General features: G+C 41.8%; 1 protein-coding gene across 6 annotated transcripts in view; it reads left to right on the top strand.

Annotated features, from left to right (window-relative positions):
• The window catches only part of RHBDD1 (rhomboid domain containing 1), a 131,802-nt gene that overhangs the window by 5,740 nt on the left and 100,805 nt on the right, over positions 1–25,257 (top strand). For all 6 annotated transcript variants that reach the window (XM_039257620.1, XM_039257622.1, XM_039257617.1 and 3 more), the window contains exons 2-3: positions 22,707–23,214; positions 24,289–24,421. In XM_039257620.1, the coding sequence (XP_039113551.1) occupies positions 22,782–23,214; positions 24,289–24,421 (566 nt within the window). In that variant the 5' untranslated portion in view covers positions 22,707–22,781. The remainder of the gene's footprint in view (positions 1–22,706; positions 23,215–24,288; positions 24,422–25,257) is intronic.

The raw sequence follows: 25,257 nt of genomic DNA, 5'->3' as shown, positions 1-25,257 counted from the left end.
ATCAAAGAGGGACTTTTTGGCCTTCCAGATTTTTAGCTTGTAGCTATTATGTCCACCAAGTGATGACTTAATCCTGTGTGTGTGTGTGTGTGTGTGTGTGATAGAGAGAGACTGTGCTGACAGCTCAGAGCCTGGAGCCTATTTCAAATTCTGTGTCTCCCTCTCTCTCTGCCCCTCCCCCACTTGTGCTCTGCCTCTGTCTCAAAAATAAATAAACAAAAAATTTAAAGAGAGAGAGAGATGGCTCTCCTGCTTTTGATTATGAGTTTCATGGATCATTTCATCTCCCTCCCCATTGCCCATGGGATAGTGCCTGCCCAGTATTTTCTTTCTTTCCTTACCCCACACTCCATACAAATCCTCAAAACTTATTTTTGCTTTTTTCTAGATGCAGTCTGTGCATCTTTATATGCATTCACGTTTTCATCCTTCGCCACACTGTGGTGTCACTATTTGCATGTCTGCTCTCTAGGCTGTGGTGGCCTGGAGGGACACCAATTCTCCCTTCATAGGTGCTCATTTATTAAATGATAAGACAGTGAGATATAAAATTATATGCTCAATGCTTTTACTGCTATAGTTTCACATTCATTGGTTTTCTTCTTTGGGCTCATAATTAGAGAAATGTGATAGGTGATGTCTGTTAATGAGTTGCCTAACGGTGGGACCCAGGTAAATCCACAGAAAGATGCAGGATACTCCCATGATCCTTTCTCAAGGCCGTCAGGTTGATGAAGCCTCTTATTCAGTTCCTGTATTCCTTCTGTCCTCCTTCCTTCCTCTTTTCTCTTTTTGTTTTGTTTTGTTTTGTTGATAAATCTAAATGATTCCTGTCCCAATGTCCTAGTCAGAAGTTTTCATCAAGTGATAACATTTTATTAAATATACAAACTACTCGTATCTTCAGTAAAGAAGAAAGGCAAGGAGTAAATTTTAAAAATCAATAATTAGATGTATTCTTTAAAATCATCAACCTTGTGGGGCGCCTGGGTGGCTGTCAGTTAAGCGTCCAACTTTGGCTCAGGTCATGATCTCACAGTTCATGAGTTCAAGTCCTGCATGGGGCTCTGTGCTGACAGCTCAGAGCCCGGAGCCTGCTTCGGATTCTGTGTCTCCCTCTCTATCTCTCTCTCTGCCCCTTCCCCGCTCATCCTCTCTCTATCTCTCTCTGTCTAACTCTCTCTCTCTCAAAATAAATAAACATTTTTAAAAAATTAAAAAAAAGAAAATCATCAACCTTGTATAAATAGAAGACAGATTTTAGACCATCCATTTTTCCTTTTGTGATGACATTCTTCATCCAGTCATCCCAGTTGATTTATTTTTAAAAGAAAGAGTGTGAGTGGGGGAGGGGCAAAGAGTGAGTGAGACACAGAATCCAAAGCAGGCTCCAGGCTCTTAGCTGTCAGCACAGAGCCTGATGTCGGGCTCAAACTCACGAGTGCGAAATCATGACCTGAGCCGAAGTCCAACGCTAACTGACTGAGCCACCCAGGTGCCCCATCCAGTGTTCCTGTTTAGACACTTAGCAGATAACTTTGCGAAGACTTTGACTTACTTATGCAGAAGTTGCTCTTGTTCTTACGTCCTTAGCTGGCTGTGCCCCTCTCTCTCTAATGTTAGCATGGTTGGAGTAGACCTCTGAGATATTGCTTATATACGCATCATGGTTTGGTTCTCCCATGGGCTGAAGTGGTGCACCAGGACATGGGAGCTGGTGTCGCTTGAATGAGATGAGGGTCTACTTGCCAGCCCTTGAAAAATGTACCATTTTGAATAGTGTTCATTGCAAACAACAGAAAGTAAGTAAACTCTGGTATCCAGATAGCTTATCTGAGAACAAGAGATTTGTTGGAAGTTGATGGAGAAGCTCACAGAATCGACAGAAAACGAGCCAAGCCTTGGAAAAGGATAGTAGCCAGGTGAGCTCTTGAGGTTCGGGTGGACTTGGTGGACTTGGACAGTATCTAAGGTAAAGCTCCGAATATGAGTTCCAGATGTTGTTGGACTTCGTATCTCTGCACAGGTTTTAGATTCCAGGGAGAGGGTTATTATGGTCACCATCACCCTTGAATCAGTGTGAGAAAGGACACCCTTGACTTTTGGTTCCCTCCCCCTACCCCAGGACCACATCCAGTGAGGCTGGAGGCAGCTTCCTGTTACTGAAAGAATGAAGTATCGATGCTGCTGGGCAGGCCAAAACTCCAAGCCTTCCCCCCCGTCTCCCCCCCATGATTAGCAGACGTCCCACATGCTTTGTGGGAACATAAACCACATCTCTGAAGTCAGGCGTGCCCTTCTCCCTCTTGACTAGTTCTTGTGCTGGGAGGATTTCAGGCACATAAATAATTCATTAACAGTTCTTACACAGAGATTAAATGAGGGGATGGCTATCGCTTTTTCATGGACTTTAGGCAGATAAACAAAGAAGTCTGGCACAGAGCAAAGGTGAGCACGGAATTTACTTGAATCCTCTAGAAGGGAGTGATGGGGAGCTTTGCTGCTCCCCATGTGTCTCCGGGGTAAGGACCTATGTCTGAAGGGCTGTCAGTCGGAGAACTTTAATGAGGCCTCATTACACTAAGACGTGTAGTCTGTGAGAGAAGGGACCGGCTTATGATTGATACTGGAAATCATAAGTGGTGATGGATCACAATTGGGGTTGGCACTAATTTCCCCTCACCGCGGAGCAAAAGTCAAGATTATATACAAAATCCAGTGGTTTCATTTTTTTCATGTGTAAAGATAATCTAATCCTTTCTGTTAAGACTATAACACTTTAAAAAGGAGCAAAAAAATTTTTTTTCCATCTGACATTGAAATTTTTTTGGAGGCTCATTAATTTCTCAGATTATCAGATCATGTTGACAGGAACTCTGGTTTGAGACTTCATTATAAAATTCATTTTAATTTAGAAATAACTTCTACTTTGATGTGCCTTCCATGTATGCCATCATATTGTTTTTAAAACCTATGCAGACTTGAATCATATGATGTAGTTTAAATATAGTGGATCATAGAAAGTGGAGAAGAATGCTGATTGGTTACTAAGTTATAAATATACTTGAAAGCTATTTAAAAATTTTAATCTTAGGTCGTAATTTATTTGTATGGATTAAAAACATTATCACTTCCCAATTTATGATTTTATGTATGTAATCTCATGTAATCTTCACAAAACCCAATGAGCCTGCATCATGTCCTTTGACAGGTGAGAAACTGGCGATCAAATAAATTTTCTAAGGCATTTTGTAGAACTCTTCCCAAAGACCATGCCCTTAACTACTGTCCTATACTTCATACGTTAATATTACTCACCCCATTATACCTTTCTGACATTGGGACGTTTCTTTTCCCAAAGCCTATATGTTTACCCTGTTGCCTGACAACTTCGTTATGATCAGGGACTGTTCAAATGTGTTGTATTAGCCATCACCTTGTGCTTCTGTTTGCTGTGAATTTGGCAGTAGCTCCTACATTACCACAGTGTGCCCTGTGAAGGCTCTTGTCCTTTATGTCTGAGAGTAGCCTGACAGCCTTTCATGTTGAATTCAGCAAGACTGCTTTTTATGTAACCAAGCTGAGTGTTGCTTTCTAGGTGAAAAATAATTAAATGCTTTTAAAGATGTATTTGATTAACTGGAAGCTGATCTGTGTAAATTAATTATAACTGTAATGATGTCATAGCCTTGTCTTTTGTTATTAACCAGGTAATTGACCAGAAGTTTGGAAGCTTATTGTAACTGACAGTGGTTTGACCTTGTATGCTGTCTAGGAGTGAAACATGCACAATGCATGTAAATGCAGTTGTGTTTTTTTTTTTTTTTTCATTGAGCTGCATGTATTGTCAGAGCATCTGATCTTGGGTTCTTATTTTTACTCTTTCCTTCTTTGCTGAAATTGCTACACTCGAACTAGATATTATACTGATACCTCTTAGTAAAATCATCTGGCCAAACACAAATGTGGTCTATGTCCTTGAGTAATTATAATCAGAGATAAACATTGGCACATTAAGGACATATGATCAAGCAAACAAATGCAAAGATTAAAGGAATCTTGATTTTAAATTCCATGTGAAGGAAGGCAGAAGAACTTTTGGTAGAGAAGACATTAAGAGGAAAAGTAAGGGCATATTTGTTAGGTTGAGAGAGAATTTGTCCCCTCTTACTCTAACTTGTCCAAGGATCTTTGAGTGATGAGGGCCTCTAACCTTGGTGAGTTTGGTTTCAGGTTGGGATTGTAGGAGGAATACATGGAGTGGAAGTGAGTAGTAATGGCTGACAAGCAGCACTGCTTAAGTTAGCTGACCTCCCTCCCTCACACTTTATGCTGGTGGTATAGTCAGCTGTGCTAGAATGGGACATAGGCATTCCTAAAATCACCGTGCTATGCAAAATCATGCTATAAAAACCACAGGGCTTATGGTGCAAATGGTGGTTGGAGCAAAAACACTCAAAAAAACTTTGTCAGTGGTACATTTAAAAAGAAAAAAAGAGCCTAATAAAATGGTAGCACAGTCACACATGTTAAGTGGTTAAGAAATACATCAATACTACAGTAAATATGGCACTTGGCCTTGAAAAAGTCCTGAACTTTGCTTGTTAAAGTGGTTGTCAGAGGATTGGAGCTTGTGAATTCTTGTCAGGTGGTAGAAGAAGGATTATCTAGAATTGAAAGATAAGCTGTAACTGCGGGTGTGGATGGGTGTAACTCAGAATATACTGTCTGATCTTAGGTAGGTGGTAAATGTTTGAGGTGTGTAATTGGGTGCATTCGGTGAATTTCTGTGCGGCTTTCTTCAGCTGGGTGCAGGTTTCTGCTTTCACATGCATGCTGTTTCCTGTCTTTAAAATATCTTTCCTTCTTTTATCCACTTTTTATTTTTCAAACACAGGTGCAGGGGAGGTATTCTCTGATTTCGATTGACCTAACATTTCTATATTGGCACATCTTTGTACATTATTTGCCCATTTCTAAAAAGTGCTGCGTTTAGAAATGACATAAGACACAATTAAGGGGGAGAAAAACAACTAAATGGCTAAGTTGTTCTCAGCAGGAGAAAGCAAATCCGTTTATTAGGAGAAATTAGCCTTTTTCTAGCTCTGATGGGATTTTGCACAAGGACAGTACGTTTGAATAATGTTTTACAATAATGTGAAGATGATTCCTATGTGACAGTCCCTTGGGTGAGACCAACGTCAAGACTTCTAATAATAAGAAGGTGCATTTATGCAAAAGTCATTCTTCAAAGGCAAAGTGACATGATGTGACCGTGATTTTGGAGACTTGGTAAAACATGGGGCTAAAAATTGGGATAGTGATCCTTTATTCCAGCAATTCTTAAAAGGTAGAAAAGATATTTTTGCCTCTCTATGGTGTCATTCTCAGATTAAACCTTACTTTTTGGGGCAGGACTGGGAGAGATGGAAGAATGCCAACCAGGGTGCACTTCACCCCGCCCCCCCTCCCCCCCCACCACATACCCACACTTTCCAGAGTCTTTGGCAGTGAGGTGCCTGGCCCTGGTGGGAGAAAGTCAGAGAAGGCATGGAAGGCTTTTGATCCTCTGGTTCTCTCTTTGTAGAGCATGTATGTATTCCACAGTGAGAAAAAAAATGACATTTAGGTTACTGTTACTTTTTTGTCTTTAACTTGATATATAAATTAATTTTTTGTTTTTGTTGGCTATGACTTTGATAATTACCAAAAGAAATGGGATATTTGAATGTTACTTTGTGTTACTTTCTTAAATATAGATCTACAAATTGACTTATATCAAGAAAACAAGTAGATTTGGGGTGCTTGGGTGGCTCAGTCAGCTCTCTGACTTCAGCTCAGGTCATGATCTTACAGCTGTGACTTCAGCCCCATGTCGGGTTCTGTGCTGACAGCTAAGAGCCTGGAACCTGCTTCAGATTCTGTGTCTCCCTCTCTCTCTGCTCTTCCCCTACTCATGCTCTGTTTCTCTCTGTCTTTCAAAAATAAATAAACATTAAAAAATGAAAAAAAAATTAGATGTGATATAGTAAAGGTTTTCTGTAGTGAGATTTTCTATTTTTGAAATAATTTCAAAATGCATATACATTTGGGGATGTTTGATGGAAGTCACCAACTGCCCTTTCTTGAAAAACACTATTCTTTATGCTGAGATTATGTCCTTCCTAATTTTTTTGGTGGTTAAAGCATCATGTCTCTTATTGAAAGACAGCTGGTATCTTGCTTCAGCTCTGACATGTAAAGGGTTTGGGAATTGTCATCTCTGTCTTCACAACAGGACAAAAACTGAATGAACTTGAAAATCAAGATTTCATAGATCTGTCTTAAGGCAGACTGTCCCCACCAAATCTGAGAAGGCTCATATTGAGAGTCACAGCCAAGTTCATTCCTGTAGGAAAGGAAAAAAATTCCGTTCCCTTCTGTGCTCCTGGGTTCCCCAGTTGGAGCCCTGTAAATCAGACTGACAAGACAGATCAGTAAGAGGAAAACAAACAAGTTGCATGTGTGTTGTGCATACATTTGGGAGTACACAGAGATGAGTAACTTAAAGGGGTGGTTAGAACTTGGGCTTATATAGCATCTTAACGAAAGAACAATACATTTGTGGAGAAGTCACAAGATGAAGGAAAAGGACTTTGAGTTTCCATAGCAGGTAAATATGTGGGACAATTAATGGGAGATGTGGGCTAGTTAGCGAAGTTTGTTATGTTCAATCTGCTGGTGCTGGAAGTTATCCCAGATTAACTGTTGTCCTTTCTGGGACATAACAAAGGGAAACGCCTGCAAATTCACATCCAGCCCGGAGGTAAATAGTGGAAGGCAAAGAACTTTACTTCTATCTCTGCTTGTTCTCCATTGCCTTCAGCTCAAAAAAATCTTTATGCCAAGTGACATATATCGGTGGCATGTTCTGCTACCCTGCACTTAGCTTGTTTGGAACTGAGGCCATTGAAGGTCGTAACTATTAGGACCATTTAAATGGTAACTTCAATGATTTTTTTTTTTTTTTTTTTGGTATCTAAGTGTAGACTGTTTTGAGAGTTAAAAACTCTCAACTTTTCTGCAGACAGACCTTGACTCATCATTTCATTTTAAGAACAGAGACTGTAGAGCCAGATTATATTTGCTTGTCTGTAAAATTGGGAAATAATAATGCCTGTGTCATAAAGTTTAGAGGACTGAATGCCATATGTGGAGTAAGAAAACTAAGACAATTTAGTAATGAGTTTGGCGTCTTTATCCAAAGGAAAACAATCTGTGGATGGGGAGGCACTGCCTCAGGAGCAGTGCAGCACTCTTCTTTGAGGATTTTGGGCAAACCTGAGTGTTACAGGACATTAGAAGGGGCACTGTGGAAACAGGGCCTGATTGGTCAGGGGGCGGGGATTTCCTTATGAGGCTGGCATGTCCTGCTTTCTGGTAAATTAAGCTGGCTGAGGCGAAGATGGAGGCTTGTGAGTTCAGGTTTCCTTGACAGTAAGGCGTTTCTTGTAAGTGCAGACCGACTGACATTTAGGTGTGTGATCTGGGTCAGGCCATGAGCATGGCCTCTTCCATCTGTGGGTCCACATCTGTGAGTTAATTTTATCAAATCATAGCATACATGTATGTAAGATTTGAGAGCCCTACTACCAAAGACAAACTGGTAATGTGTGTGTGTAATTTTGGCCAGTGATTTGACTTTTCTTTTGACTTTGGCCTTTATTTTATTTATTTATTTTTAATTTTTTTTAATGGTCATTTTTTTTTGAAAGAAATAGAGGGACATAGTGTGAGCAGGGGAGGGGCAGAGAGAGAGAGAGAGAGAGAGAGAGAGAGGGAGACACAGAATCCGAAGCAGGCTCCAGGCTCTGAGCTATCAGCACAGAGCCCGATGCGGGGCTCGAACCTATGGACTACGAGATCATGACCTGACCTGAAGTTGGATGCTTAACCAACTGAGCCACCCAGACCCCCCCACTTTTTGATCTGTATTTTAGAAAAACAATCAATAGAAAGTCTTTCTATTTAAGCCATTAAAACAATAGCTAAGATTTAATGAGTGTTTACTGTTAAACATTACTTGGCATTACTGTAAACACTTTGATGTTTTAAGTCATTTAATCCTTACATTTAGCTATTATTATTACTGGCCCATTTTACGTAGTGGGAAGCTGAGGCTTAGTTTAGGTGGTTTGCGTAAATTCACACAGCACACAGCTAAAGCCAGTTGGTGGGACCCATTTAGACTCCGGAGTGTGTCTAAACCCCAAGACACTCTGAAAACACACAGTTTGGAGGATATGATAACTGGGTCTGGTGACACCCTCTTGTCAGTTGTGGGCCATCCGTGCAGTGAGCTTTGTGGGACGTTAGTGCTGCGGTCAGAGAGCCTGTCCGTGAGGAGCCTGGTCAAGAGCTGGGCTTGCAGTTGGGGAGGAATTGAACGGGTTGGGAGGAGTGGAAGGGAACGTGTCTCGGATCAGGGAGCGATGCTAGGGGGGCATGCCTACATCCCCTTCATCCATCCTGACAGAACTCTAGCCTTCAGGACCTGCTGTTCTTTGAGTGTTTTCTCTGGCCCCTGACGCTTGCTTCGCCTGCTCTCATGAGCTACAGGTGACCGTGAGGTAAGGCAGACTCTCAGCCCTTTGGGCGATAGCACTGGGACATATCTATGCCAGCTCCCAGATTTCCCTGTGAGATTAAGCCCCCCACACCCATCGTGATGGCTTGCTTGATAACGCACACATTTTTGGCTGCTCTGCCTTCCCTGTTTTGCTTCCCTGCTCTCCTACTAGTCAGTTGTCTCCCAAATAAATGACCATAAATCCCAAACATGTGGCTTCCCAAGGAAATTACTTGTGCGGAAACCCTTGTCTCTGTGTCTGCTTCTGGGGGAAGCCCAAACAGTGTATAACGATACCAAAACAAGTTGCTGCAATCGTCAAGAGCGTGCTACTTCAGTCCTCATACCAACCCATTTTATAGATGGAGGAACCAAGGCTTGGATTGGTGAGGTAATTTGCTCAAGGTAACTCACACAGCTAGTAAACAGACCAGCTGGGTGATCTGACCCAAGGCAGCTGTCGTAACCACTGCTTGCGCTGAGCAAAGACCCAGAGACAGGCACGGCCTGATCAGGCTGCTGGGCATAGGAGAGCAATGGAAGAAGATAAGGTCAGGTACTCAGTGTTTTAAGTTTAATAATCACAAGGGCTTCAAGGGAGCATCTTGGCAGGGGTCTCTTGTTCTGCCTTTACAAAGCTGCACAAGGGGTTTCTTTCTTTTAGTGGTTGCTTGGGTTGGATTTATGAACTCAGAATGCCCCTCATCTGGGTTTGTGCACGGTGATGTTTTTCCCAGGGTTGGGGAGGTGCAGAGACAAACAAGTCCTGATTGCCCTTCCGAGAGGCCACCATCTGGGTCTTGCACGTGGACGTGTTTGATTCCTGGCAGTTTATTGCAGAGAGGACCTTTACACCCCACCCCTTCCTTTCCCCATGATTTTATCCCTGAGAAATTCAAGGCAAGGTGACTTAAGAGGCTCTGTGTCTGTTTAGGATTTTCCAAATAGCCCTCCCTTGATTCCAGTGAAAATGTTTGAAAGCCACCCAGCAAATGGGCAACAGTAAATGAGTGAAAGTATCTGTGTGCACAGAAGGACTCTTGCTGGGGCCCCTGGGTGGCTCTGTTGGTTGAGGTCTGACTCTTGATTTTGGCTCAGGTCATGATCCCAGTGTCGTGGGATCGAGCCCCACTTTGGGCTCCACGCCAAGTGTGGATCCTGCTTAAGATTCTTTCTTTCTCTCCCTCTGCCCCTCTCCCCCAATGGCATTCTTGTCTTCCTCTAAAATTAATATATAGTATATATATATTTTATATACAAAGGAGGGCTCCTGCTTACTACAGAGTGACATACTTAGACTCTTCTGGTGACGATGACAGTATGAAAGCTGGGTAATTCTGTAGAACTGTTCTAGGTTTCTCTAAATCTATGTCCTTAGTCACCCCATGGAGTGAAGCACTTGTTGCCTGTCTCCTGTGCAGGGAACAATCAGAGCAACTTCCTAACTTGTTTGAAACAAGCAGTTGTGTGCACCTTGTCTTTTCTTTCTCTGAGCCTGATAACTCTGCCTCGCCTGTGGTAGATGGTCAGTATATTGTCCGTTGGCCGGTCACATAGGTGAGCTGGTTAAAATTTAGCCCCTTCCAGGGCGCTTGGGTGGCTCCCCCGCTTGAGCATCCAGCTTCAGCTCAGGTCATGATCTCATGGTTCATGAGTTCGAGCCCCACATCAGCCTCTGTGCTGTCAGCCCAAGGCCTGCTGCTTTGAATCCTCTGTCCCCCTTGCTCTCTGCCTCTCCCCCACTCATGCTCATGTGCACGTGTACGCCCTGTCAAAAATAAACATTTAAAAAAATTATCCTCTACCAGGCTAGGATGCAGTTAAACTCCCTTCTCCCTGGAGTTGATTGATTTCTCTCTGTGTGTGTGTCTCTGTCTCTCATTCTCCATCTGTCTGTCTCCATGTTTGGGGCATGTGTTTGGAGCGAACCATAAGACTAGACTCAGACTTTCTGAGTGTTGTGTGCCACAAAGCAACTTGATGAGCCAACTCAACCGAACGAGATGGTTGTTCTTGGACATCTAGGACCCCAAAGCTAGGAGCATATGTGGGATGAGTAGAACCAGGACCATGGGCAGATGTGGGAGAGGACAGGCTCTCTCGCCAGGAATGGTTTCTCTGGTTGATTTAATCCTCCTCATGGTTTTTACCAAAGGCTTTCAAATTGCCGGGGATATTCCCAGTGTATTGCTCACCACCAGCAAGGCCTTGTCTTTTCCTTTTGCTTTGACAAAGCCTCTCATTCCCTGGAATATACTGTGGACTCTTCATTTCCTCTACTCCGCAGAAATAGACTGACGCGCATAGGTCTTCTGTTGTCATTGTTGTTGAAACTTACTGAGAACATTTCCTAAATCTGCAGCTCCTTTCCTGAGTCTCTTGCCTGTATGTGAAACCAGCTCATTGTTCCCCCAAGCCAGAGACTTTTCCAGAGGTTTGATATCATGGGGCCCCATTATCAGAGAAGACAATGAAGAAGTCTCAGGTTCCTAGAAGGGCTTGGCCCAGCTCTGTAGCCCCAGCTGAAGTACTACTTTGAGAGCACATCTGTGACCAAGATCACTGAGTCAGATGGACGGTGGAGGAGCATCAGACTGTGGTAGACAATGAGGGCAGGACCAAGACCCAGTCGCCCAGAAAGATGATCCAGAATCACCCAGCACTTTTTGTTGTCTTGTTTTATCTTTAACTTCTTAGGGCTTTCTATCCTCCTCCTTAATGGCTGGGCCAGGATGGGAGCCGAAGTCTTCTGTCTAACCTTCTGTACCTTTTAGGTGAAATCAACCAAACTTTTGCCCTAATAAGCAGGGTGAATCTTATCGCTTCCTGAATATTGTTAAGAATCCACAGGATAGAACAGATTATCAGGTCCTAACTTGACAGTTTCTTTTGGTGATTCCATTTATTGCCATGGGGCATGTATTTCTATGGCTCAGAGTAGATCATTGCATCATTTGAAATCACTTTCCCATATTTAATTTAAACTTCTTTTTTCATAGCTACTACCTTAGGTCTGCCTCAGTTATTTTTTGTGTGTACAAAATAAATTTTATTAAAATACCTGCATGCAGTGGCTCCAGAAATTCTGATGGCTCTAGAATTTCTATATCTAAGGGTCTGAGAAGGAGAAATCTGGTTGCAAGTGTGTGTGGGGGTGTGCATAGGGTTGGGGGCCAGTAGCTAAGGGATGCCTTGAAGCTGTGTTTGGGTGGCAAGCATGCTCTTTTTAATTAGATTGTATGTTAATTTGGGTTATTTGGGGGGATAATCATGAAGATTAACAATCCTCTCCCCCAGTGGGCACCGTCTGTATATTTCTGAACTGAGTAAGTTTTACCAATTTTTTTCTAATCTTGCTAACATAACCCTTCTGCCCTCAGCAACTAAAGTTGCTTATGTCTCAGAATTTCTTCACATTGGTTTGCTTTCTAGGAATTTTCCTTTAAGATGCCTGTTTACTTCTTTTGAAATGTTAAAAATGTAATTTTCTCCTTGTAATAATTTTTGTAACTAGACATTGTATTTCAGTGACCCTCATTATTATTATTCGTTTCAAATGTTTATTTATTTTTGAGAAACGGAGTGCAAGTGGGGGAGGGCAGAGAGAGAGACACACAGAATCTCAGGCAGGCTGTAGGCTCTGAGCTGTCAGTACAGAGCCCCATGCAGGGCTCGAACCCACAAAGTGCGGATCATGACCTGGACCAAAGTCAGATGCGTAACTTACTGAGCCACTCAGTCACCCCGACCCTCATTATTGTTGAAAGCAGTATCTAACTTTAAATGTATTGCTATGCCTTACCTCTCTTGGTGAAATCTTTTCATAAAAAGAAGCCCCCTGCTAAATGGTTAAGTAATGAAATTTTTTCCCTCGTAATCACTTTTTTCTCAAGTTAGGTCTAATAAAATTTTACACCATATAAGTAGGGATTGATCTAAAAATGCAACATTGTTTTGTTCCCATTTTGTACTTTAAAAAGGTTCTCTAACGGGGCACCTGGGTGGCTCAGTTGGTTACGCGTCCGACTTCGGCTCAGGTCATGATCTCACAGTTTGTGGGTTTGAGCCCCGCATCAGGCTCTGTGCTGACAGCTCAGAGCCTGGAGCCTGCTTCAGATTCTGTATCTCCCTCTCTTTCTGATCCTTCCCTGCTCACACTGTCTCTCTCTCTCTCTCTCTCTCAGAAATAAATAAAACATTTAAAAAAAAAAAGTCTCAAACTTGAGTTTACCCTCCAAGAAGCATTTATGTGGAAGAAAAGTATCTGGCTTCATCAGGGTTCCTAGTCAAGGGGGTTATGTTAAAAGATACTGGGAAATGAAGCAGAACTTTGAACTACTTGCTGGACTGCCTCTAGTTCACTGCCTAGAATTTCCAGAGATTTTTATTTAACTGCTTACAGACATTCGAGGCATTTGTTATACATGGTGGACGTGCAGACTTTGGGAGGGCTTCTCATAGGAACAGGCCGTAGCTGCAAGGTTTGTAGGAGTGACAGACACAGGTTAAAGGCTTGCCAGATAGCAGTACCATCTGGTGGGAAGAGCTGGATTTGAGTCCTTATAATCCAGTTTATGAGCATTACCATCTTGGTTTATCTATACAGGAAACATGGAATTTCTTTCTCCGTGTCATGGTTTCACACCAAAACTCCTGAAAGGATTTTTACTACATAGGAGCAGTTGTGTTTGGAATGGTCAAATTAAAATCTAAGCTATGGGATGTGTGTGAAATTCACTTTGGTGACCTCTGGTGGTGAGAGCGCACCACGTGACTGTCCTGTGGAGCCGGCCACTTACTAAGCACCTTGGACAGAGAAAACCCAGGGCTGAGATGTGAGCATCCCCAGAAGTCTCCAGGGTGGAATCTCTATTGAGTTACTCCTCACGTGGGCAGCTCCGTGGCCTTTACTTCAGAAAGGGCAGCAGGACGGTTAGGTGATTTTCCTGGCAAGTGCTTGGGTCAACCAGTTAGTCAATAAACACGGAACTAAGTTTGTCTTCAGACGATTGTGAGAATTACCTGAAACAAATTATACAGAACTGCTTTGAAAACTAAAAATATGTGCGTGAGATACTAGTTATTATTGGGGACATATATTATAAGACTTTGACTCCTAGGCTGAAATGCTTGAGGTGTTGATCAGATGACGATGGTAAAAATTTAAAACCTGCTAACACTGGTAATGTTTATTATGTGTGATTAGTATGTTTCAGGCTTTGTCCTGCATGGTTTATGGATATTAACAAGGCTATGAGGCAAGTCTTAGTATTATTTAGGATGTATTTTATCAATGAGAGAACTTAGGCACAGACTGAGAATTTGACCAAGATCATGAAATTCCAATCAGTTGAGTCAGGATTTGAACCCAGGTCATTAAGCGACAGAGTCCATTCTATTAACTATGATATTCTTCAGTCTTAGGATGATGTTATATAGAACATGATGGATTGGGGGCAGGGAATAACATGATGCGAGTGGATTTTCAGCAAATCTAGTCAGTTGTTATATAAGTGGATCAGGGGAAGAATGTCCAGTGATAAGGGCTTGACTTTTGGTCAGGTCTGTCACCACATAGTATATGCCCTCATTAATGGTTCCTCACTTGTCTGGAATATTCTATTCTTGTGTTATTTTAGTGGTCTTAAATCCCATCCCCTTCAGGGATCAGGAATTCTTCCTTACATTTGAATGATATTGATACTTAAGGCAGGCTATTATAAACAATGGTTCAGCATTATCCCATTAAGATGTGAGAAATCTTATATTTGTTTTCATTTGGAGAGATGGTAGATGAGGGAAAGAGGGAGGAGGAGGAGATCTTGTGTCATAAAAGCCCAATGTCTGGTAGCTTACCAAAATAATTTAGCCAGTTGGCCTTTGCAAGATAGTGTAATGGTTGTATAGAGCTGGGTAAGACCATATCTCACGTGGTTGTTAAGATGGAGCATATGAGCTTGAAGAACTGTGGAATAAATGGAGGTCTCAGTAGCCCTCAAAAGAGGAATTGTGCTTTCAGTTCCCAGTTTCTTCTGGAACAGAGACCAAGTTGTAGGTATTTCCACGAATAAAACGTAATTACTGAGAGTGTCACATGTTCATGACTAGCTCCCCATTACCTTCTTTAATACAATTTGATTTCAGTTTTCATTTTTTTATTCATGAAGTCATTTTTCATCCACTTGACTGTTTTCATTTCTTTGGAGCTCTCTGGCTTTAAAATGGAATAAGAGGGGCTCCTGGGTGGCCCAGCCGGTTAAGCATCCAATTCTTGATTTCAGCTTATGGTTTGTGAGATCAAGCCCCGCATTGGGCTCTCTAACAGTTGGGATCTCTGCTTGGGATTCTCTGTCTGTTTCTCCCCTGCTTATGCTCTCTCTCTCTCTCTCAAAATAAATAAACATGAAAAAATTTTTAAAAAGTAAGAAAATAGAGAGTCCTACTCTGATTTCTTTGGCTTTAAGATTATTGTGACTCAGGAAGCCAGTTAACAGATGCAGGTGGCCAGAAAAATTTGTCATTTATGTTCCACTTGCCATTAAACAATTATGGTACTATAAGACAAATTTCACCCTGTACCCCCAGGAACATGGTGTAGTGGCGTGAAGCCACACCATCTACTATTACATTTAATATTTATATATTAAGTTAAATTTATTTTTCTTAATGTTTACTTATTTTTGAGAGAGAGAGAAAGCACAAGAAGGGGAGGGGCAAAGAGAGGGAGACACAGAATCTGAAGCAGGCTCCAGGCTCCAAGCTGTCAGCACAGAGCCCGATATGCGGCTTGAACCCATGAAGTATGAGATCATGACCTGAGCTGAAGTCAGATGCTCAACTGACTGAGCCACCCAGGTACCCCTAAGTATTAAGTTTTAAAAGCATAATTTACATGTTATCCATACAACTATATATTGCATTTAACAACCATATATTGCCTCTAAGCTACATAAGCTTTTTGAAATGCATTCATGTATTTGGGAAGAGGAAACAAATTACTTTGCAAGCATTTAGTTAATAAATTCTTGTCTTTCACCAAATGCAAATACATGTTACACTATACCATTTTCTTATTTGCAAAAATATTTTGTAAATGTGCATTTTGTAATTGAGTTCTCTTGGAACCTAAGGAAGCTAAAATCTTTTAAGGAAAATAAAGTTATGCTAAGAAGTTTTATTGGATGAACAAAGAGTTTTATTATTTTGTGCCATACTAAAATGTTACCATCTATCCACCTTCTAAGAAGAAGTAGAGAAAATAATTTCCTAAGTTTTGATTAGAAAAGCCATGAATGATAGGATTCCTGAGAGGCTTAGAGGGGCGAGAAGAAATGGTTTGTTTAGTTCAGTTCATTCCTGGAGAAAGTAGACTGTACTAAAACAGAATAAGAAAAAAATGCATTGTGTCTCATGTATATTTTGACCAAGTTAGTGTGGTATTTATGATGCACTAATTTGTTGTCTAGCTTTTGTAATTTAAAAAGCAGAGGAAGTGCTTATGTTTAACATAATCTGCTATTTCCATACATTTTTGCTTTGTTTGAAGCAATACAACATACTAACAATTTTACAATATTTATTGTTATGTGAGTTGGCCCGAGCCAGGCCCCTGCTAGTGAAGTACATTTGCATTCACTCTCAACATAGCATATCGGGGGGGGGGGGGGGGACCATGGTGCTAAAATTCTGGCAGTGGAGGGGCACCTGGGTGGCTCAGTCAGTTAAGCGTCTGACTTTGGCTCAGGTCATGATCTCACGGTTCAGTAGTTTGAGCCCTGCATCGGGCTCTGTGCTGACAGCTCAGAGCCTGGAGCCTGTTTTGGATTCTGTGTCCCCCTCTCTCTGTCTCAAAAATAAAAACATTAAGAAAAATTAAAAAAAGAAATCATGGCCACGTAAACAAAACAGTTTCTTTGTGGCTCCATCTTTCTTTCTGAAGCTTTCTTTGACCTGAGCTTGTCAAATTGTTTCTTGGAGGGAGGGAGGGAGGGAGGGAGAGAGAGAGAGAGGGTGTGAGCTTGTCTATATGGTTATGTGTGCTTCTCAATGTGTTTATATTGCGTTTTAAACAATAGAAGTTTAGACATTTACTCAATGCCCTTAGTCATTAGGGAAGTCTAAGTCAGTCCCGCCTCACACCCACTCAGATGGCTGTAATGAGAAAGGTGGGTAAAAACAAATATTGTTGAGAATGTGGGGCAATTGGAACCCTCATACGCTGCTGGAGGGAATATAAAATGGTACAGAAATTTGGAAAACAGTTTGCCAGTGCCTCAAAAAGTTACATGTAGAGCTACCATGTGAGCCAGCAATTCTCCTCCTAGGTATATGGCTAAGAGAATGGAAAACATGTGTGCCTACCCAGAAAAAGATACATGAACATTCATGGCATCATTATTCATTAGAATCAAGAAGTGGACACAGCCCAAATGTCCCTCAGCTGGCCAATGGATAAACACTGTTACCATCAGATGCCAACTTGGGAATTGAATTTCTCACTGCTGTTTATTCTTGCAGCTTCAGTGTTCTGAATTCTTCTAGAACATTTTAACTGAAAATTGAGACCGACACCACCCTAGTAAATGGTAATGATGAAATAGTTTCTGCTTTGTAAGTAGAATTGAAAATCACTGTAATTAGTTTTTTCCCCTTTTTATAAAACTCCTTTCTCTCCCTCTTGAGACACATTGGTCTCCCAAGTTAACGAATTCACTTTCTTTTGTTTGTTCTAGCCACTTAGTTTTTCTTATTACATACCTGTTTAATATTTAATTTCTCATTAAAAGTAAATATGGCTAATTTTCCTTTCAGTATTCCAAGAAGTCTTCCATTTCTCTCTGTCACAACTTTGATACAGTGCTGTCTAGTGTGTATTACTACATAATTAAAATGCCATTTTTTAATCAAGTAGTTGGGGCAAAACAACCTATTAATACATTTTAAATGGATCAGAGGTTTATTTCTGTAAAGTTGAGATAAATGCTATAAACACCATTCTGGAACTAAAATATAAATGGAATCATATGCATAGTTCTATGGGGAAGGTGGCTCCCATTTGCAGGAAAAATACTTAGAAGATGAACAGATCATAGCCTTTGCAGTTAGTCTTATTTATTGTATGTTGAGTCCTTGGGTAGATTACTTATTAAGCACTGACTATATGCCAGTCATTGTACTAGGCCCTGGGTATTCAGTGGTGATCAGAACAGATAAGGTTAATTCTGCCCATTTCTGCTGTAATTGTGGCGGTCCTGGCATGGGAGCACCATGACTGAGGAAGATCAGAGAGGTGGGTGGGGTCCTATTTGTCATCGCATGTGGACGTGGTAAGGAGTTGGGACTTTATTCTGACCTTAATGATAAGCCATTGCAGGGGAATCCAGCTTCAGTTTTATAGGGATTACTGTGGATGCTGGTGGAAAACAGTTGGTAGGTATGAGGGTAAACAGAACCCAGTTAGAGGGTTGGTTGTAATTCAAGCAAGGTATGATTGTGGCTTAGGTCAGACTAGGGCTCAAGAGCTGGAAAGAAGTAGATTGATACCCGCTGTGGAAGAATTAACTATGTGTGGTGGATGGGATGTGGGGGTAGGGGGGCAATGGGGGGCGAAGGGCGGGTCAAGGATGTTTCCTACATCCCTGGCTTGAAGTGGGATCCACCTGGGAAGTGGGAAATTCTGTGTTCTGAGATGATGGAGATGGAAGCAGAATTAGAGGGTATGATCCAGTGTTCAGTGTGGGGCAGGTTGACCGTATGGGGAAGGACGGGTTTGAGGTGGGGGAGTGCAGGGACTAGCTTACTCTTCCTTGCGCTGTGGTAACTGCTTTGTGGCCTGGGTACAAGTTAGGATAAATACATCACTTCCCAAACCAAACGCACTGAACTGGCTTCCAGTTTATAGATGAGTTGCTGTAACCAGTTATGCCTCTGTGGTCTCTGTTATGCCTCCACAGTCTGAAGATTTTTATGTGTTTGATGAGCAGGACAAAATGACATTCGTTTGTAGTCAGTGCTCACTTACTGTGATCTCTTCCTTTGGTATTCCTAGAACTGCACCTGCCTGGCACACAAGGTCAGGTCACAGATTTGATCTTCACATGGACCACGTAAATTTTCTGTTACCATGTTATGGGCTGCCTCCCTTACTTCGTGAGGCCGGCTTGATAGCTTATGCAGAAGAAATGTGGGCTTTAGAGTTGATATAAAATATGCCCCTTTATCTTTGCCACTTAAAACCCCTAACTTCCAATTCTACCCACACTGGTATTCTAGTGGCCTTTATTTGGAAATGTGGAACCCAAATGTATATTCTGCATGTCTCCCATTGGCTATAGTTATTATCTGCCTTCACATTAAGTATACATTTATTGCAAGTGTGAACCACATCATTTTATCCATCCTTTGATTCTCTACAGCCGATGTTTTTATGTCTTTCGGCAAATAGAAATGGATTATTTAGGGGCTGAGATTGTAAGTGTTGCGTTCTTTGCGGTACCTCTACTGCCTGGCACAGAGGCCGGCATGCTTTTGGCACTTGATATTTATTAAATCAATGTGACAGAAGGAATGGCTAAGTAGACATTTTGTGAGGTGGGGGAATTCAGTTTTCAGAAACCAAGAGATCAGACAGGCTGTATTCTTATAAGTTAAATCCAGGTTGAAAAATATAAATCTGGGGACTCAAAATGACAAAAAAAGCTTCTAAGAACCACGAGAAAGGAGTTCCGTGAGCGTGTGCAAAAGAGAGCAAGGATAGAGGAAAAGAGAAAAGCGGAGGAAGGGGATTAGAAGGAGGGCTGGTGGAGCAGGAGAGCACAGCGTCCAGGAGGCAGGAGCCGTCACCAGCGGGAGATGGCGTGAGAAGGGATTTGGATGGAAAGGGACTTCTGGGTTTGAGCAGAAGTCAAGCAAGTGCAATATGAGCCTGAGCGCACAGTGTGCTATAAGATTGGGGAAACTCCGCTATCTTTTTGTTCATATTCCTCATCACTGATGATTCCAGTCAAGGGGATGTATTTTCTTTTTTCATTTTTTTTTTAGTTTTTATTCTTTGTTTTTCTTTACTTTTCTAATATCCTTTTTTATTTAATTTTTAAAAAATTTTTAATATTTATCATTTTGGGGGGAGGGAGAGGGAGAGTGGGGGAGGGGCAGAGAGGGAGAGGGAGACACAGAATCCGAAGCAGCCTCCAGATTCTAGCTGTCAGCACAGAGCCCTACGCAGGGCTCAAACCCATAAGTGGTGAGATCATGACCTGAGCTGAAGTCGGATGCTTAACCAAGTGAGCCACCCAGGTGCCCCTTTATTTTTTACTTTTTATAAATTTTTTTTAATGTTTATTTTTTTGAGAGAGTGAGAAAGAAAGCAGGGGAGGGGCAGAGAGAAAAGGAGACAGAGGATCCACAGTGGACTTGGTGCTGACAGCAGAGAGCATGACGAGGGGCTCAAACTCATGAACCATGAGATCATGACCTGAGCCAAAGTTGGACGCCTAACAGACTGAGCCACCCAGGTGCCCCAAGGGGGGAAGTTTTCTTAAGTGGAGACATAAATAGTTTTGATTTTCTGTTGTGCACAGCCTAGCATCATAGGGCACTGTTTACACTGAGATTGAAGGGCTCGTTTTGTGATTTCTTATAAGCCAATTACTTCATGATTAAGGCTGTATTTTTCCATTGCTCCTTTTATAGATATTGAGGCTTGATATTAAAATTATTTAGGGAGTATTGCAAAAAAAGTCACAGTAGTTGGAGATTTGAAAATCGACTTGAATGTCAGTGTGAAAAATACAGACCATCTCTCTAAAATAACCCAGGAGCTCTTCAGCTGAAATTTTATGAAGTTCTCTAGTTCATGAGAATGCTAAAGAGCTATGTTAATAAGCTCATAACAATAAAGAACCTTGGGTTGTGCTAATCATGGAGGTATACACATACACACATGTGCAAATTTATGCATAATTTTTTCTGGGTCATTTCTTAGAATCCATGGGAGGAGGAGAGGGAGTACATTTGAACCTTATTAAGATGCTACCATTTGCAAAACTTGTCCATCTAAGTGGGATTAACTTACAGTAATGAAAAAATGTGGCTACTGTGTATTCAACATCTGCTTCTTTCCAGACATGTTACAGTAATCCTGTGAGGGAGGTATTATCATTCCTAATTTAAAGTGAAGAAAGTAAAGTTCAGAGAGTTTTGAAGTAATTTGCTCTAGATCACAGAGCTTATAAAGTAGAATTGTACCGAGTTTTATACCAAAGCCCATGTACCTTCCAATGTCCTGTCTGAACGAGAATCTTTAGGCTATGAGAGTAAATCAGATATTTGGTTGGGAGCCCAGGAACCTCCACAGAGTAAAAACCACCGGATAAGAACGTTTTCAGCATCCTGGCCCCAGTCTGCCTATTTACCCTTATCTGCAACTGACATTTTTCTTCCTTCTTCCTCTTACAGTGGACGATGCTAATCCCTCCCAGGACTTGATTCTTCTTGTTTATCTTTTGCATCTTTAGTCTGTGGCTCTTTCTTTACTAACTTCTTCCCCTAAGTCTAAAGCTAGGCCCTTACCAAAGCAAATCCCTTCTGTATTGGTGAGTAGTTGCTGCGTAACATACCACCCTCACACTTGGTGAAGCTAAAGCATGATTTATCTAGGCCATTGTTCTGTGGGTCAGCAAATTAGGCCGGGCTCTGCTGGACTTACTTCTTGTCTGTGGTCAGCTGCTGGTCCTCTAGCTGGCTTTGCTTCAGGGGCAGTAGCTGGCTAGTGGGCAGGGCCAGAAGGGTGCTTGGAGCATATGTCTTTCCCGTCTAGCAGGCTGGCCCAGATTTGTCTACTTGGTTGCTTGAGGGGGTTTCAGGAGAAAGCAGAAGGCTGTCAGTCATCTCGAGGTCCACATTCACAATTAGTGTCCTTTGGTTTGTGTTCCGTCAGCCAAAGGAAGTCACAAGGCCAGCCTAGGACCAGTGGGTGGAGAAGTAGTGCTGAACTTGGCGTTCTTTCTTGTTGCTAACTCTTATTTACTCTGTTAAGACTACAGTCCTGTTACCACCTTGGTTTTGGGCTTCCTCTGTCACTGAGCTTAAAACAGCATGGCAGCTGTTGGCCTATTTCTTAGTAGAAGGTGACCTCCTTAAAGATAGTGTCTCTTTCAATCTAGGATTTGGCACATGGCAAGAAATTTATAAAAGCAGAAGTTTTTGTGAAGATAAAGCATCCTAACAGTTGATAACCAACACTATGGAGTAGAAGATCGTAAATGCTTGCATTTTAAAACTTGCCTGTGGGGGCGCCTGGGTGGCTTAGTCAGTTAAGTGTCTGGCTTTCGCTTAGGTCATGATCTCGCGGTTCGTGGGTTCGAGCCCCATGTCGGGCTCTGTGCTTACTGTCAGCTCGGAGCCTGGAGCCTGTTTCAGAGTCTGTGACTCCCTCTCTCTCTGACCCTCCCCTGCTCACGCTCTCTCTCTCTCTCTCCCCTAGAAATAAATAAAAACATTAAAAAAAAAAAAAACTTGCCTGTGGAAGTTGAAAAACTTTGGGGCTAAATAAACAAATAAATAAGTAATAAAAAAAGAAAAACTTCGCGGGAGACTTTATCGAATATATCAAAATTGAATATTTCTTTAAAAAAATTAAGGGGGTAAGGAATCTTGCTCAGCATTCTGAGTAGAAATCATTATTAAATATGTACACACTATCTTTGAGTTTTTTTTTTACATAAGATTACAAGTTTGTTTATAAGGAAGACAAGTCATATTTTCATGTCATATTTGTCACAGAAAGCATACCCATCCGTTAGCTGGTCCATTGGGATTTGGGAGAAACGTTCTATTTTAGAATGTAAGGTGAGGGCGGACATCAGCTAGCACCTTGGATGTTGCTCTGGAAGACACTGATAAAAAATGTTTCTGTCAGACAGGAGGAGTGAAATATATGTGCATATATACACATACACACACACATATCTGTACATATACATATTTAACACATAGGTATGTATGTGTATAAATAATGTAAGCTCATCTTCAAATGAGTATGTCTTATCGGTGCATTAAGTCTTAATTGATGGATCTTCATGTGCCTTTTATGTTTTAGGTTCAGCTGCCTGTATATCTTCCCAGATCCCTAAAACCTGACCACATTTTCCCGTCACGGGGTTGATATCGAACCATGCAGCGGAGACCAAGAGGAATTAATACTGGACTTATTCTGCTCGTTTCTCAAATCCTCCATGTTGGGGTTAACAATATTCCACCTGTCACCCTAGCAACTCTGGCTGTCAACATCTGGTTCTTCTTGAGTCCTCTGAAGCCACTATTGGGCTCCTGCCTCAGTGTGGACACGTGTTATCAGCAAAAGGACTGGCAACGCTTGCTGCTTTCTCCTTTTCACCATGCAGATGATTGGCATTTGTATTTCAATATGGCTTCCATGCTATGGAAAGGAATAAACTTGGAAAGGAGACTAGGAAGTAAATGGTTTGCCTATGTCATCGTCACATTCTCGCTGCTCACTGGGGTGGTGTACCTCTTGTTGGAATTTGCTCTTGCCGAAGTGATGAATGAACCAGTCTTCAGAGCGAACTGTGCTGTGGGTTTCTCAGGTAAGGCAGACAGATTTCCAAGGCGGCATGCGTGAAGACAGTCAGGGAGGTGTGGCTGGTGCCGTTGTAGGAAATGTGGCTCTGTATCTGGCGAGGGAGCAGAATTCCGAGTGGCTGAAGATTGCTGGGGCTTGGATTTTGGAGAGAAGGCTGATTGGAGCACAGGAGAGACATAGATCTTGCTATTCTGCGTTAATCATTCACTGGTTAACTGCATCATTCATTCTTGGACAGTTTGTTTGGACCAGGGTCTGCTCAAAGAAGGTAGTTGTGTAGGAAATGTAGTTCTAGAAATACATGGGCTCTATCATGGTGGGGCCAGGGAAAGACCCACAGGTGTGTCTGTGATAAGGAGTTCTCTAAAACATTGAGTATGCCTCTCAATAACTTCATTAAAACGCACCACAGCCTCCCATGGCATAGACGCCATGTTGCAGCAACTCTGATAGTCTCTCTGTCTGTATCTCATAGGACTGAAATTGCCATTAGGGCTTAAAGTAGGTGTTTTGAGAATTAGAATGTGAAGGGGAGGAGGGAAAGAGTCCTGCACCAGAAGGAAATCTAACTCTTTTGTCTACTTTCCCTGCCATCCATCTCCCTTCCCTCTAAGATATATCTTCATGCAACCAGTTGTGGGAGAAGAAAGGAAACATGTCCTGACCTCAACATGTCTTTTCATAGAGGTTCAAAAAATACACATTTTTGCTGGTTTTTTTTATTGAGTTAAAAATCACATAGCTTAAAATGAACAATTCTGAGGTGAACAATTCAGTAGCATTTAGTACCATTTCAGGTATTTTATTCCCATTTTATAGGTTGTATATTCTCTAGCATACTGAAAGTCACCACAAACTTCTGTGTTAAGAAACATCAAAAGAACAATTGCCTTGGACATTCTGAACATTGTCTTTCTACCAAAAGCTGGGTTGACTTGTGAAGAACAGAGTGTGTTTCAGAGGAAGAAGTTGGATGTAGTCAAAGAATCATTTTTACATCCAGTTAGTTTTCTTTGTAAATGTTGACTGTCTCCACATTTGGATTGTTGATATTTGTATGCTCTTTATTCTCTTCTAGGAGTTTTGTTTGCTTTGAAAGTTCTTAACAACCATTATTGTCCCGGAGGCTTTGCCAACATTTTGGGCTTTCCTGTACCCAACAGATTTGCTTGTTGGGCAGAACTTCTGGCTATTCATTTCATCTCGCCAGGGTAAGTGTTTACTCTCAGAGTATACAAATGAAGAACCTGATGTTCCGGGGGAAAGAATTGCAATAATAACGAGGTAACCAGTTGTTTCTTTACAGCAAACTTGATTCTTTAAGGGCAGCATTGAGCTTACTTATGAGTCGTTCTCATGTCAGACATTCCTCGTTTGAGTCCTGTCCACTACTGAGTCCTGTGATTTTGGTAAACTTGTCTTATCTGAGTTTCAGTTCCCTTGCCCTGGAAGGATATGCAGATTGGAAAGATCAATATTAATGAGACTGTCTATTCATTAATTCTAAAAATAGTAATGCAAAGAGGCACATGGAAACCACAGAGTTATAGCGATAAAAATCACGAGAAGTGTTGGTCCAGTGCTTTGAAGCCATTTTTCTTGTGAAGTGCCTTGGTAACAGAACTCTTTAAACAAAAGACTTTACTCACAACTTTACTCAGTGTATAAGATGGATCCACTGTGAATGGTTTAGGGTTGAGAGGAAACATGGGGCCCTATTTCTTTTGCTTTGCCCCCATGTTGCTGTGGTTGCCTTAGAGGCACCTCCAGAGGACCCGAGGGCTCCAAGGCATATGGTTTGGGAACCGCTGATTAAGATGCATCCTTTCCTTTTCAGATGAGGACAAGAGAAGTCAGGAGGTTAAGGTACTTTTTAAAACAGCTCATGGTAGACCCTAGCGTAGATGGGCTAGGATCTCCTGACTGCTGGTCTGGGGCTCCTGCCTGGGGTGCTACGCCATCCCACTTTGGTTCTTTTCTCCGTTTTTGTTTAGAAAAAGGAGGGTGAGGGGTGCCTGAGTGGCTCAGTCGGTTGAGCATCCGACTT

The sequence above is a fragment of the Hyaena hyaena genome, unplaced genomic scaffold (assembly GCF_003009895.1).
Source record: "Hyaena hyaena isolate Hyena2069 unplaced genomic scaffold, ASM300989v1 scaffold_628, whole genome shotgun sequence".
Classification (NCBI taxonomy): Eukaryota; Metazoa; Chordata; class Mammalia; order Carnivora; family Hyaenidae; genus Hyaena; species Hyaena hyaena.
The sequence above is the reverse complement of the archived record's forward strand: the minus strand, read 5'-3'. Positions and strand labels throughout refer to the sequence as shown.